This window comes from Salmo salar, chromosome 09 (assembly GCF_965601325.2).
Source record: "Salmo salar chromosome 09, fSalSal1, whole genome shotgun sequence".
In the NCBI taxonomy this organism is placed as follows: domain Eukaryota; kingdom Metazoa; phylum Chordata; class Actinopteri; order Salmoniformes; family Salmonidae; genus Salmo; species Salmo salar.
The window spans coordinates 98,810,627-98,827,638 of NC_138299.1; the positions used below are offsets into that span (position 1 = coordinate 98,810,627).

Genomic DNA, 17,012 nt, shown 5'->3' on the forward strand with positions numbered 1-17,012 from the left:
TAGACTAACATATTAACCAACTACCCCCATCAGTAGACTAACATATTAACCAACTACCCCCATCAGTAGACTAACATATTAACCAACTGCCCCATCAGTACACTAACATATTAACCAACTGCCCCATCAGTAGACTAACATATTAACCAACTGCCCCATCAGTAGACTAACATATTAACCAACTGCCCCATCAGTAGACTAACATATTAACCAACTGCCCCCATCAGTAGACTAACATATTAACCAACTGCCCCCATCAGTAGACTAACATATTAACCAACTGCCCCATCAGTAGACTAACATATTAACCAACTGCCCCCATCAGTAGACTAACATATTAACCAACTTCCCCATCAGTAGACTAACATATTAACCAACTGCCCCATCAGTACATTAACATATTAACCAACTCCCCCATCAGTAGACTAACATATTAACCAACTGCCCCATCAGTAGACTAACATATTAACCAACTGCCCCCATCAGTAGACTAACATATTAACCAACTGCCCCCATCAGTAGACTAACATATTAACCAACTGCCCCATCAGTAGACTAACATATTAACCAACTGCCCCCATCAGTAGACTAACATATTAACCAACTTCCCCATCAGTAGACTAACATATTAACCAACTGCCCCCATCAGTAGACTAACATATTAACCAACTGCCCCCATCAGTAGACTAACATATTAACCAACTGCCCCATCAGTAGACTAACATATTAACCAACTGCCCCATCAGTAGACTAACATATTAACCAACTGCTGCCATCAGTAGACTAACATATTAACCAACTGCCGCCATCAGTAGACTAACATATTAACCAACTGCCCCATCAGTAGACTAACATATTAACCAACTGCCCCATCAGTAGACTAACATATTAACCAACTGCCGCCATCAGTAGACTAACATATTAACCAACTGCCCCCATCAGTAGACTAACATATTCCCCATCAGTAGACTAACATATTAACCAACTGCCCCCATCAGTAGACTAACATATTAACCAACTGCCCCCATCAGTAGACTAACATATTAACCAACTGCCCCATCAGTAGACTAACATATTAACCAACTGCCCCATCAGTAGACTAACATATTAACCAACTGCTGCCATCAGTAGACTAACATATTAACCAACTGCCGCCATCAGTAGACTAACATATTAACCAACTGCCCCATCAGTAGACTAACATATTAACCAACTGCCCCATCAGTAGACTAACATATTAACCAACTGCCGCCATCAGTAGACTAACATATTAACCAACTGCCCCCATCAGTAGACTAACATATTAACCAACTGCCGCCATCAATAGACTAACATATTAACCAACTGTCCAATCAGTAGATTAACATATTAACCAACTGCCCCCATCAGTAGACTAACATATAAACCAACTGCCCCCATCAGTAGACTAACATATTAACCAACTGCCCCCATCAGTAGACTAACATATTAACCAACTGCCCCCATCAGTAGACTAACATATAAACCAACTGCCCCCATCAGTAGACTAACATATTAACCAAATGCCCCATCAGTAGACTAACATATTAACCAACTGCCCCATCAGTAGATTAACATATTAACCAACTGCCCCCATCAGTAGACTAACATATAAACCAACTTCCCCCATCAGTAGACTAACATATTAACCAACTGCCCCATCAGTAGACTAACATATTAACCAACTGCCCCCATCAGTAGACTAACATATTAACCAACTGCCCGCATCAATAGACTAACATATTAACCAACTGCCCCCATCAGTAGACTAACATGTTAACCAACTGCCCCATCAGTAGACTAACATATTAACCAACTGCCGCCATCAGTAGACTAACATATTAACCAACTGCCGTCATCAGTAGACTAACATATTAACCAACTGCCCCCATCAGTAGACTAACATATTAACCAACTGCCCCATCAGTAGACTAACATATTAACCAACTGACGCCATCAGTAGACTAACATATTAACCAACTGCCCCCATCAGTAGACTAACATATTAACCAACTGCCGCCATCAATAGACTAACATATTAACCAACTGCCCCATCAGTAGATTAACATATTAACCAACTGCCGCCATCAGTAGACTAACATATTAACCAACTGCCCCATCAGTAGACTAACATATTAACCAACTGCCCCATCAGTCGACTAACATATAAACTAACTGCCCCCATCAGTAGACTAACATATTAACCAACTGCCGCCATCAATAGACTAACATATTAACCAACTCCCCCATCAGTAGATTAACATATTAACCAACTGCCCCCATCAGTAGACTAACATATAAACCAACTGCCCCCATCAGTAGACTAACATATTAACCAACTGCCCCATCAGTAGACTAACATATTAACCAACTGCCCCCATCAGTAGACTAACATATTAACCAACTGCCCGCATCAGTAGACTAACATATTAACCAACTGCCCGCATCAATAGACTAACATATTAACCAACTGCCCCCATCAGTAGACTAACATGTTAACCAACTGCCCCATCAGTAGACTAACATATTAACCAACTGCCGCCATCAGTAGACTAACATATTAACCAACTGCCGCCATCAGTAGACTAACATATTAACCAACTGCCCCCATCAGTAGACTAACATATTAACCAACTGCCCCATCAGTAGACTAACATATTAACCAACTGACGCCATCAGTAGACTAACATATTAACCAACTGCCCCCATCAGTAGACTAACATATTAACCAACTGCCGCCATCAATAGACTAACATATTAACCAACTGCCCCATCAGTAGATTAACATATTAACCAACTGCCGCCATCAGTAGACTAACATATTAACCAACTGCCCCATCAGTAGACTAACATATTAACCAACTGCCCCATCAGTCGACTAACATATAAACTAACTGCCCCCATCAGTAGACTAACATATTAACCAACTGCCGCCATCAATAGACTAACATATTAACCAACTCCCCCATCAGTAGATTAACATATTAACCAACTGCCCCCATCAGTAGACTAACATATAAACCAACTGCCCCCATCAGTAGACTAACATATTAACCAACTGCCCCATCAGTAGACTAACATATTAACCAACTGCCCCCATCAGTAGACTAACATATTAACCAACTGCCCGCATCAGTAGACTAACATATTAACCAACTGCCCCATCAGTAGACTAACATATTAACCAACTGCCCCCATCAGTAGACTAACATATTAACCAACTGCCCCATCAGTAGACTAACATATTAACCAACTGCCCCATCAGTAGACTAACATATTAACCAACTGCCCCCATCAGTAGACTAACAAAATAACCAACTGCCCCATCAGTAGACTAAGATATTAACCAACTGCCCCCATCAGTAGACTAACATATTAACCAACTGCCCCATCAGTAGACTAACATATTAACCAACTGCCCCATCAGTAGACTAGTATATTAACAAACTGCCCCCATCAGCAGACTAACATATGAACCAACTGCCCCATCAGTAGACTAACATATTAACCAACTGCCCCCATCAATTGACTAACATATTAACCAACTGCACCCATCAGTAGACTAACATATTCACCAACTGCCCCATCAGTAGACTAACATATTAACCAACTGCCCCATCAGTAGACTAACATATTAACCAACTGCCCCCATCAGTAGACTAACATATTAACCAACTGCCCCCATCAGTAGAGTAACATATTAACCAACTGCCCCCATCAGTAGATTAACATATTAACCAACTGCCCCCATCAGTAGACTAACATATTAACCAACTTCCCCCATCAGTAGACTAACATATTAACCAACTGCCCCATCAGTAGACTAACATATTTACAAACTGCCCCATCAGTAGACTAACATATTAACCAACTGCCCCCATCAGTAGACTAACATATTAACCAACTGCCCCCATCAGTAGACTAACATATTAACCAACTGCCCCCATCAGTAGACTAACATATTAACCAACTGCCCCATCAGTAGACTAACATATTAACCAACTGCCCCATCAGTAGACTAACATATTAACCAACTGCTGCCATCAGTAGACTAACATATTAACCAACTGCCACCATCAGTAGACTAACATATTAACCAACTGCCCCATCAGTAGACTAACATATTAACCAACTGCCCCATCAGTAGACTAACATATTAACCAACTGCCGCCATCAGTAGACTAACATATTAACCAACTGCCCCCATCAGTAGACTAACATATTAACCAACTGCCGCCATCAATAGACTAACATATTAACCAACTGTCCCATCAGTAGATTAACATATTAACCAACTGCCCCCATCAGTAGACTAACATATTAACCAACTGCCCCCATCAGTAGACTAACATATTAACCAACTGCCCCCATCAGTAGACTAACATATTAACCAACTGCCCCCATCAGTAGACTAACATATAAACCAACTGCCCCCATCAGTAGACTAACATATTAACCAACTGCCCCCATCAGTAGACTAACATATTAACCAACTGCCCCCATCAGTAGACTAACATATAAACCAACTGCCCCCATCAGTAGACTAACATATTAACCAAATGCCCCATCAGTAGACTAACATATTAACCAACTGCCCCATCAGTAGATTAACATATTAACCAACTGCCCCCATCAGTAGACTAACATATAAACCAACTTCCCCCATCAGTAGACTAACATATTAACCAACTGCCCCATCAGTAGACTAACATATTAACCAACTGCCCCCATCAGTAGACTAACATATTAACCAACTGCCCGCATCAATAGACTAACATATTAACCAACTGCCCCCATCAGTAGACTAACATGTTAACCAACTGCCCCATCAGTAGACTAACATATTAACCAACTGCCGCCATCAGTAGACTAACATATTAACCAACTGCCGTCATCAGTAGACTAACATATTAACCAACTGCCCCCATCAGTAGACTAACATATTAACCAACTGCCCCATCAGTAGACTAACATATTAACCAACTGACGCCATCAGTAGACTAACATATTAACCAACTGCCCCCATCAGTAGACTAACATATTAACCAACTGCCGCCATCAATAGACTAACATATTAACCAACTGCCCCATCAGTAGATTAACATATTAACCAACTGCCGCCATCAGTAGACTAACATATTAACCAACTGCCCCATCAGTAGACTAACATATTAACCAACTGCCCCATCAGTCGACTAACATATAAACTAACTGCCCCCATCAGTAGACTAACATATTAACCAACTGCCGCCATCAATAGACTAACATATTAACCAACTCCCCCATCAGTAGATTAACATATTAACCAACTGCCCCCATCAGTAGACTAACATATAAACCAACTGCCCCCATCAGTAGACTAACATATTAACCAACTGCCCCATCAGTAGACTAACATATTAACCAACTGCCCCCATCAGTAGACTAACATATTAACCAACTGCCCGCATCAGTAGACTAACATATTAACCAACTGCCCGCATCAATAGACTAACATATTAACCAACTGCCCCCATCAGTAGACTAACATGTTAACCAACTGCCCCATCAGTAGACTAACATATTAACCAACTGCCGCCATCAGTAGACTAACATATTAACCAACTGCCGCCATCAGTAGACTAACATATTAACCAACTGCCCCCATCAGTAGACTAACATATTAACCAACTGCCCCATCAGTAGACTAACATATTAACCAACTGACGCCATCAGTAGACTAACATATTAACCAACTGCCCCCATCAGTAGACTAACATATTAACCAACTGCCGCCATCAATAGACTAACATATTAACCAACTGCCCCATCAGTAGATTAACATATTAACCAACTGCCGCCATCAGTAGACTAACATATTAACCAACTGCCCCATCAGTAGACTAACATATTAACCAACTGCCCCATCAGTCGACTAACATATAAACTAACTGCCCCCATCAGTAGACTAACATATTAACCAACTGCCGCCATCAATAGACTAACATATTAACCAACTCCCCCATCAGTAGATTAACATATTAACCAACTGCCCCCATCAGTAGACTAACATATAAACCAACTGCCCCCATCAGTAGACTAACATATTAACCAACTGCCCCATCAGTAGACTAACATATTAACCAACTGCCCCCATCAGTAGACTAACATATTAACCAACTGCCCGCATCAGTAGACTAACATATTAACCAACTGCCCCATCAGTAGACTAACATATTAACCAACTGCCCCCATCAGTAGACTAACATATTAACCAACTGCCCCATCAGTAGACTAACATATTAACCAACTGCCCCATCAGTAGACTAACATATTAACCTACTGCCCCATCAGTAGACTAACATATTAACCAACTTACCCCATCAGTAGACTAACATATTAACCAACTGCCCCCATCAGTAGACTAACATATTAACCAACTGCCCCCATCAGTAGACTAACATATTAACCAACTGCCCCCATCAGTAGACTAACAAAATAACCAACTGCCCCATCAGTAGACTAAGATATTAACCAACTGCCCCCATCAGTAGACTAACATATTAACCAACTGCCCCATCAGTAGACTAACATATTAACCAACTGCCCCATCAGTAGACTAGTATATTAACAAACTGCCCCCATCAGTAGACTAACATATGAACCAACTGCCCCATCAGTAGACTAACATATTAACCAACTGCCCCCATCAATTGACTAACATATTAACCAACTGCACCCATCAGTAGACTAACATATTCACCAACTGCCCCATCAGTAGACTAACATATTAACCAACTGCCCCATCAGTAGACTAACATATTAACCAACTGCCCCCATCAGTAGACTAACATATTAACCAACTGCCCCCATCAGTAGAGTAACATATTAACCAACTGCCCCCATCAGTAGATTAACATATTAACCAACTGCCCCCATCAGTAGACTAACATATTAACCAACTTCCCCCATCAGTAGACTAACATATTAACCAACTGCCCCATCAGTAGACTAACATATTTACAAACTGCCCCATCAGTAGACTAACATATTAACCAACTGCCCCCATCAGTAGACTAACATATTAACCAACTGCCCCCATCAGTAGACTAACATATTAACCAACTGCCCCCATCAGTAGACTAACATATTAACCAACTGCCCCATCAGTAGACTAACATATTAACCAACTGCCCCATCAGTAGACTAACATATTAACCAACTGCTGCCATCAGTAGACTAACATATTAACCAACTGCCACCATCAGTAGACTAACATATTAACCAACTGCCCCATCAGTAGACTAACATATTAACCAACTGCCCCATCAGTAGACTAACATATTAACCAACTGCCGCCATCAGTAGACTAACATATTAACCAACTGCCCCCATCAGTAGACTAACATATTAACCAACTGCCGCCATCAATAGACTAACATATTAACCAACTGTCCCATCAGTAGATTAACATATTAACCAACTGCCCCCATCAGTAGACTAACATATAAACCAACTGCCCCCATCAGTAGACTAACATATTAACCAACTGCCCCCATCAGTAGACTAACATATTAACCAACTGCCCCCATCAGTAGACTAACATATAAACCAACTGCCCCCATCAGTAGACTAACATATTAACCAACTGCCCCATCAGTAGACTAACATATTAACCAACTGCCGCCATCAGTAGACTAACATATTAACCAACTGCCCCCATCAGTAGACTAACATATTAACCAACTGCCGCCATCAATAGACTAACATATTAACCAACTGCCCCATCAGTAGATTAACATATTAACCAACTGCCCCCATCAGTAGACTAACATATAAACCAACTGCCCCCATCAGTAGACTAACATATTAACCAACTGCCCCCATCAGTAGACTAACATATTAACCAACTGCCCCCATCAGTAGACTAACATATAAACCAACTGCCCCCATCAGTAGACTAACATATTAACCAAATACCCCATCAGTAGACTAACATATTAACCAACTGCCGCCATCAGTAGACTAACATATTAACCAACTGCCCCATCAGTAGACTAACATATTAACCAACTGCCCCATCAGTCGACTAACATATTAACTAACTGCCCCCATCAGTAGACTAACATATTAACCAACTGCCGCCATCAATAGACTAACATATTAACCAACTCCCCCATCAGTAGATTAACATATTAACCAACTGCCCCCATCAGTAGACTAACATATAAACCAACTGCCCCCATCAGTAGACTAACATATTAACCAACTGCCCCATCAGTAGACTAACATATTAACCAACTGCCCCCATCAGTAGACTAACATATTAACCAACTGCCCGCATCAGTAGACTAACATATTAACCAACTGCCCCATCAGTAGACTAACATATTAACCAACTGCCCCCATCAGTAGACTAACATATTAACCAACTGCCCCATCAGTAGACTAACATATTAACCAACTGCCCCATCAGTAGACTAACATATTAACCAACTGCCCCCATCAGTAGACTAACATATTAACCAACTGCCCCATCAGTAGACTAAGATATTAACCAACTGCCCCCATCAGTAGACTAACATATTAACCAACTGCCCCATCAGTAGACTAACATATTAACCAACTGCCCCATCAGTAGACTAGCATATTAACAAACTGCCCCCATCAGTAGACTAACATATGAACCAACTGCCCCATCAGTAGACTAACATATTAACCAACTGCCCCCATCAATAGACTAACATATTAACCAACTGCCCCCATCAGTAGACTAACATATTCACCAACTGCCCCATCAGTAGACTAACAAATTAACCAACTGCCCCATCAGTAGACTAACATATTAACCAACTGCCCCCATCAGTAGACTAACATATTAACCAACTGCCCCATCAGTAGACTAACATATTAACCAACTGCCCCCATCAGTAGACTAACATATTAACCAACTGCCCCCATCAGTAGACTAACATATAAACCAACTGCCCCCATCAGTAGAGTAACATATTAACCAACTGCCCCCATCAGTAGATTAACATATTAACCAACTGCCCCCATCAGTAGACTAACATATTAACCAACTTCCCCCATCAGTAGACTAACATATTAACCAACTGCCCCATCAGTAGACTAACATATTCACCAACTGCCCCATCAGTAGACTAACATATTAACCAACTGCCCCCATCAGTAGACTAACATATTAACCAACTGCCGCCATCAGTAGACTAAACAGAATACACATCACACAAGGACGGGCACAGAACACTGAAGTACTGTAAATGAGGAAAGTTGCTGTCTGTCCATACTGCTACCAGTCTGTGTGTGCGTGGGCCACCCTAACTGCCAGGTCACTGGCCAGGCTGTGCTGCTGCTTTACTGTCACATGGACAGGCACCAACTACCCCAGAGGCTGCTGCTAGGGTCAGCCAAGCACTACTCTCTCTACTCTCTATGCATCAGGCTTCATAGAACTCACTCATTGAAATGGCACTTGAAGGCTATATAGTATACTACAATGTTATACTACTGCTTTTGACCAGTAGTCCACTATATAAGAGCACTATATAGGAGCTAATACATTACCATTTTGGATGCATTCCTAGACTTTCAATGGTTCCTCGCTATCATTTACGCTTTTGTTTGCGGTTTTGCTGCTGTGTTGTTTTTTGGAAATGTGCCATTGGAAAGGCACATACGGTATGTTGTCCTAATCACTGCCAAATAAGTTTATTTTATATTCACACTGATTGACTGGACAGTGTTGATAACTGTCAACACTATCAGTGTTTCAGGTGTAATTTTCAACATTAGGTGACGATTGTGATGGCCAAAAGCAGCCCTGGTGGGTTAACTGATACCCTGAAGCCCTGGTGGGTTAACTGATACCCTGAAGCCCTGGTGGGTTAACTGATACCCTGAAGCCCTGGTGGCCCTAGAACTCTGATACCCTGAACCTATCTACAGACCAAACAGTTTCTGTCAAGTCTGACAAATCACTCTGTCTCTTCCATTGATGCTGGCATTATGGTTCATTGATGGAATGTTCCTAAGAGTTACACTTCTATACTAACCATCAATATCAATCCATACCAAGACAGACAAGTCTAGAATCTATAGCCTAGAATTCTAGAATTCTTCGAATACTATTAGAATTCTAGAACTTTTAGAATTCTTGAACTTTGAATTCTAGAATGTTTTGCATGGAATTTTCTTTCAGCAGAAAACGCAGTGTATCAAGGATTATTCTAATACCAGTTAATTACCACACAACACGGTGGAATCCTATCATAATCACCTAAAATGCAATAGTCGGCTGTGACCATGAGGTTAGTACTAGGGATCAAGCGCTGCAAATAAACTATTGTTAGGACACACACAATACAGATAATACCATAATCTAACGCTATGTTAAAAAGCGTTTAAATTTAGTATTGAACAAACACCCTCGAACTGATGACACAATCAGATTAGTCATAGAGAGATTAGACAGTGTCCTCTACAGAGATGATTGCCTTAGACAGCTAGCATGGGCCCATGCAGTGGGCCACGCAGGAATCTGTTTGACAGTGTGAAATTAGGGTACCGGCACACTCTTTCTCCTTACATTATTGTGGGGTTTGGTATAATAGAGGGAAAATAATCGATGAGGAATGTGTAGCATCGCTACCACACTAAATCACAACATCTATGGAGGTTAAGCCTACACAAAAGCACAGGAATTAGCACCAAGAAAATCTGGGACCAACACACTCTTTCTCCTTACATCATCGGGGCCCTTAGGTTTGAAAAATAATCTATGAATGTAGGATAGACCCCTAAAACACTAAATCACATCATCAATAGGCCTAGAAGTCAATCCCACTCAAAACCTACAGGAATCAGGATTCTACACCCATGGGGGTATCAACAAGATCATCTATGAATTCCTTCCCTCCGTCTGGGCTTCTCCCGTCCCGAGTGACTTGTTCCTGAGTTTTGCATGATCAAAGTTTAGATTTACTTTTATAATTATTTCTGATCAATGCTTGCTTGGCCAGGCCACGGCCAACTGTGGAGAGACTTGGTCTGCGTGGCCGGTGCTGAGGCAGCAGTAAAAAACAGCTGACACCCAGCACCAGAGAGAATAATATGCAAACAGTCTCTGAGCTCTGCATACTTTAATGTGGAGCACCAATCATTAGCGCTAAGTGTACCTCATTATGTTCTTAATAAAGCCTCTGAAGACCACAATCCTAATTGATCTCATCCTGGCTTTTCTGAGAAATCAGTCCTACCAAAGCCTTCATCCCCACCCAGTCCCTGGCACAGATAGGAGGAGGGCCGTTCTGTTCTCCTTTTCAAACTGTTAACGTAATGTCTGTTAATAAACCAAGAATCATCATAAACATAAATAAATAAAACATTACACAAAACGAATGACGAACGTGTGCAGCATAAGGTCATGCATTTGTCTTTAGGAGTGTTATTGTGTTGAGCTGAACTTTTTTTTTTAAAGATCAAGAAGTGAAACATGACATGAATTAATGCTCCGTACAATGTTAGCATGCAGTACAGTACAGCATGCTGTATATAACAACATATTGGACATGCATTGGAACTGGTATTATTGTGTGGACAATAGAACATAGTTGGTGAATTCAGAGCTACGAATTCCTCCATTTCTTTCTCCGTGACTGAGTAGAAAGAGAGGTGAGGCCATTGATAAAAAAAAGCTATGTTATTTATAGTGCTATCTGTCTTTGTCTATGTTGATCAATAATGTATTATCATACATCAAGCTTTGGAAATAAACCTGGCTAAAATGTGTGATTGTAAGGGATCGTGAACTCCACTGAGCTAGTGAATAGTTTTTTATTAGAGGTTTATACATTTATAACTAAATATATCCAGCTTTCCCACCCATCTGTTCTGACAATACATGTAGTACAGCCTATCTGACCTGAAAACAAGTGACAGCCATCACCATCACTATCACAATGAACATGACATGGCTTGCTGAACAGCATGGTGTGTGTAAATACGATTTAATGAAGACATGGGGTTCAAATCTGGGATGAAATTAGGATTTAAAGGACTAATTCTATATTGGTGATTGAATACAACTGGTGCTGTGGTGTCTGTGCATGCAAGCAGTGTCACTGCTTTCTGCTGTTCAAGGCCAACTCAAGGTTATGTTTCATGAGTAGGGTTGCAAAGCTACTGGAAGTTACAGGAATCTTTAGTAATTTTGGTAATTAACAGAAAATCTTTGGTAATTTATACTTGAATAGCTTTGAAAAATATATTAATATATATTCCTCATTTTATATATCTGTGTCCATACTGTCAATGCGTTTCTAGTGGATGGACCACATAGTTCAAGAGAAGATAGCCTAATTAATGGAAAAAGTGTCTAATCAACAAAAGCATTATTTTCAATTAACTCTGCAACTCTTCCTACTATTGACATTTTTCACAACTGCCATGAGTTTGATGCCAAAACATTGACAACAAATATACAGCGACATAGTAACATAAATAAAATGGTGTTAAAAAAATATAAAGGATATGGTATTTACTAAATTGGTGGTTTATATTTAGGATAATGTTTTACAGCTTTGTCACTCTCTTTCTTTATTTTATTTTTCCATATATTTTACATGTAATAAGGCCACACAGAGGGCCAGAGATAATTACAGACACCTGTGATAATCTGAAGTACCCAAAAAGGGCCACAATATGTCTTGTGCTAGATTACATAAAATCCTTGAATGATACCAAAATTCTGGTCGTTTACTGGTAAACTTTGAAAGTTTCCAGCAATATACCCACCATTTGCAACCCTATTCATGAGCCTATAGGCCAGGTGATACTGGGGGGAATACATGAAATAATCAGCAAGTCAATTATAAATTAGCTTTAGATTTTCCAGTTCAATTTAGAAAGCATTGTATGAAATAGAAAAATCCATAGGAGTCAATTCAACACATTTTTTCCTAAATAGATTATTCCATATTCCAATTTTGCTATGGAAAACTGTGCATGAATTTGGTTGATTTAACTATTCAACTGAGAGTAATAAGTCCCAAACATACGTGTCATGGTGTCAAAGATGGCATAAAATACAAGATAATATTAAAAAAAATTAAAAACACCATACAACAACATTCTATACTGTTGAGACTAGCATTTTTCTGCACAAATGTGAGGTACTAATTTTAGTGTTAGGCCTTTAATTTAATTTAAATCAGTGAATATTTATTCTCGAGAGACTATGTGTGGACACATTTGCTGCGTACATATTCTCCAGTGATGGTCTGGGATTCTTGTTAGTGGATTAGGGCCACATGTTCACTTCCACACATTGGTGTGCTACGTTGCAGAAAGCAACCTATATCCTGTTTAATAAGGGCTATACGGTGTATATCCTGTTTAATAAGGGCTATACAGTGTATATCCTGTTTAATAAGGGCTATACAGTGTATATCCTGTTTAATAAGGGCTATACAGTGTATATCCTGTTTAATAAGGGCTATACGGTGTATATCCTGTTTAATAAGGGCTATACGGTGTATATCCTGTTTAATAAGGGCTATACAGTGTATATCCTGTTTAATAAGGGCTATACCGTGTATATCCTGTTTAATAAGGGCTATACAGTGTATATCCTGTTTAGTGTGCGCTATACAGTGTATATCCTGTTTAATAAGGGCTATACAGTGTATATCCTGTTTAATAAGGGCTATACAGTGTATATCCTGTTTAATAAGGGCTATACAGTGTATATCCTGTTTAATAAGGGCTATACAGTGTATATCCTGTTTAATAAGGGCTATACAGTGTATATCCTGTTTAGTGTGCGCTATACAGTGTATATCCTGTTTAATAAGGGCTATACAGTGTATATCCTGTTTAATAAGGGCTATACAGTGTATATCCTGCTTAATAAGGGCTATACAGTGTATATCCTGTTTAATAAGGGCTATACAGTGCATATCCTGTTTAGTGTGCGCTATGCAGTGTATTTCCTGTGTAATATACTGTGCAATAGAATGCGTTTTGAATGATTGAAATGCTAAATTTCCTCCCACTGTTTACATGGTTGGTGGCAAAAGGATAGGACATTTTGATTGAACAAGCTCTAGTATTCCCAGATGTTTTGCTAATTAACATAGACTGACATAGACTTTGATTAGGTAATTACATGTTTTCACTTGCTGTGTCAAATGCATACTTTATCTGATAGTCGTTCATTAAATGAGCGTGCAACTTTTCACATGGGCCACAAACTAACCCTGACGACCTGACGAAGATCCGTTTCGAATCTAAACGTTGTCAATAAAGCAGTGAATTGGGAGCTTTAACAGTGTGCGGGCCTTCTTGTTCTATACTAGTATTCTGTATTAGCCCAGCACCTATGTTTTTAAGGATGTGCGTATGACCACAAACTTTCCCACAAACTAACCCTAACATTAATAGAAATTCAGAAAGAAATGTACAATTTATATTAATGAATATGTTTGTATATACAGTGATGTATATAATGTGCATTCATCAGGCTGTTTTGACATTGACAAAGTAATCAATGCTTGGTAATAAGTAATAGGTAATAAGTAATAGGTAATAAGTAATAGGTAATAAGTCTGCATTTGAAATGAGGTCTGGAGGTCTAGGTTGAGACTGGGAAAGATATATCAATTAAGCAGAACTGCAGAGTTCAGCAGTGAGAGCTGAGGCTGCAAAATCCTGATTCTACTTCATTAGCTAAACACGCTGGCCAGAATGCTAAATAAACACTGTCTGTCTGCAAGGAATGTACCTGGATTCCAATGGACTACAGAATAGAATATAGAATGTAAAGTAGTCTAAAAAAGAACTCTGATGATTCATTTGATTCTATAATGTAGAACGTAATGTTGATTAGGCATGCAATGCACAACACCATTCACAGACAAAGAGCCATGTTTGGGCCAATGGGAGAGAAGCTGTTCTCTGAACAGAATACCTGCCTCCCCTCCAATAAGAACATTGGAGATATCCTTGTTCACATTTACAGAGAATAATACACTTCATGTATGAGGATCACGAGCTTGATAGTAGTCGTTACATTCATACAAAGACAATCATGTCAAAACTAGAATATTCCAACTGGTCAGGACGGATATACTGTGTGGTTACTGGGAGAAAACAAAACAGTCATCATCCAGCATATTTACAGTTTATGTTCTGTTAAATATACAAGTTCTAAAAAACATGATTTGTCCATTTCATTGACAATAGTTGAAGACTATTAGCCTAAGACTTTGACATATAGTGGGCTGGCCCCATGAGAGAAATGAAGACAGACACAAGACATTTCTCTTCTCAGTGAGTAGGTGATGGATAGGCCTACACACCAACAACAACAAAACTTCCCGGATATGTGTGTGAGAGTGTACTCAGATCCTTTACTATGACTTGCCTGTTGATAACATATGCCTCATCAGAGTTTACAACGTTTAGCGTTTGATGACCGCTAGTGTTCGCTGTTAGCACCCGCTGTCTAATGTAGTGTGTGACTTAATGCAACTCGCTGACAATAGAGGAATGATTAGGACTACATAAATATATAATAAAGCCAACCCAACTTTGATAATCGTGTGATTAAACCTAATCAATTGGCTGAGTTGATTTATTTCTATTCAGACTTTTGTCCATGCATGCTAAGCTATGATAGGATACATTCTGACCACCCTAAAGCCCACAAGATATCAATAAAATGGTATTTAACACATTAAGAATATAAAGTCAATGAATAATGTTCCTTACCTGAAAAATACTATTGTTTCCCACAAATAGATCCCGAGAGCGTTTATTCGATACATTTTTGCCGGTCTCATTCGGGCTACCTACAGCTCCAGGAGCACCAATAGGAGTAGAATTCCAATTCCTTGAATGATTTCGGACCTCCAAGGTAAGCAATTCTTCTGTTGCTTTTTTTTCTTCAGATTCCAGAGTCACAAGAAAACCACAAGATTTTCATAACCGCCCAGGCCATGAAACCGTGTTCCTTAGACCGCCGTTACTGATTCGGATAAATAAAATAATGAGTATTCTTTTTCAGGACCACGGACAGCAGCAGACCCGGTTTTGCGGGATTTCACTCAGCCCAGGTTATTGTTGCTTTCAGGGTACAGCACGTTAGGCTACGATATCACAGATTTTTCCGACGTTTATTCTTTGCGATCCTAAGCGGCAATTAGGGTTTTGTTACAAGGGGAATTTGTGAATTTGAACATTGCCTCCTTCAGTGATAAATGTGAGAATGTATGTGCTCTGCGTCTCAATGAATGTCTCAATCTCAGGAGATGTTTAACTACGTGGTTGTATACCCTTTACGTCTAGAACAGTAGCGGAATTCCACAGTTGTTACACGAAATATATACATACGTAGTCAGTGTTTTTTTTCTTTACGCTTTCTCTTATATGCATCCCAAAAACAGAGGTGTTGCTTTCAAGCCACACGTAGTTGTAGTTACCCCTGAGGTGCTGACTGATGTTTTTCTGCGGGTACTCTCTGTGTCTCGGTAGTTGACTCCAATGGGTGAGTTGGAACTGCTGCAGAGAGCTACTTCCATTGTCCGGTCAAGTTCGGGACTCACAACTCGTTTTCGTCTTCTTGCATTTAGATTCCTCGCAATAATGTTAAAATGAGTGAAATCGGGATGTGACTAGCCTCTTCTTCCATTGCCTCTCATTGCCCAGCGCTCTCACGTCAGACCACCACTGTATTTCTTGCTGCAGTCATTTACTAAACTCAAAAAAAGCACCTCTCCTTTGAACCCACGCCCACATGCCGTTGTTATTGGTCTACATGTTGCTGAAAATAGTTAGGCCACGGCTCTGATTGGAGAGAGGCGCTGTCATCTGGAGAGTTTTAATGTCCCGCGCATTGGTATGGAACTACAGAATAGTCCATGATTTGTCAAATGTTAACTTATCATATTTCTATAAACTTTTTAGTGCCGTTGACTGTTTGCACACCCCGGGTC

At 39.9% G+C, this 17,012-nt stretch overlaps 1 protein-coding gene across 3 annotated transcripts in view; it reads right to left on the bottom strand.

The window, feature by feature from the left end:
- Window positions 1-16,766, bottom strand: part of LOC106612254 (glycine receptor, alpha 1) — a 143,149-nt gene extending 126,383 nt beyond the window's left edge. For all 3 annotated transcript variants that reach the window (XM_082956097.1, XM_082956096.1, XM_082956095.1), the window contains exon 1: window positions 15,790-16,766. In XM_082956097.1, coding sequence (XP_082812223.1) covers window positions 15,790-15,860 — 71 coding nt within the window. In that variant the 5' untranslated portion in view covers window positions 15,861-16,766. The remainder of the gene's footprint in view (window positions 1-15,789) is intronic.
- Window positions 16,767-17,012: the final 246 nt, after the last annotated feature.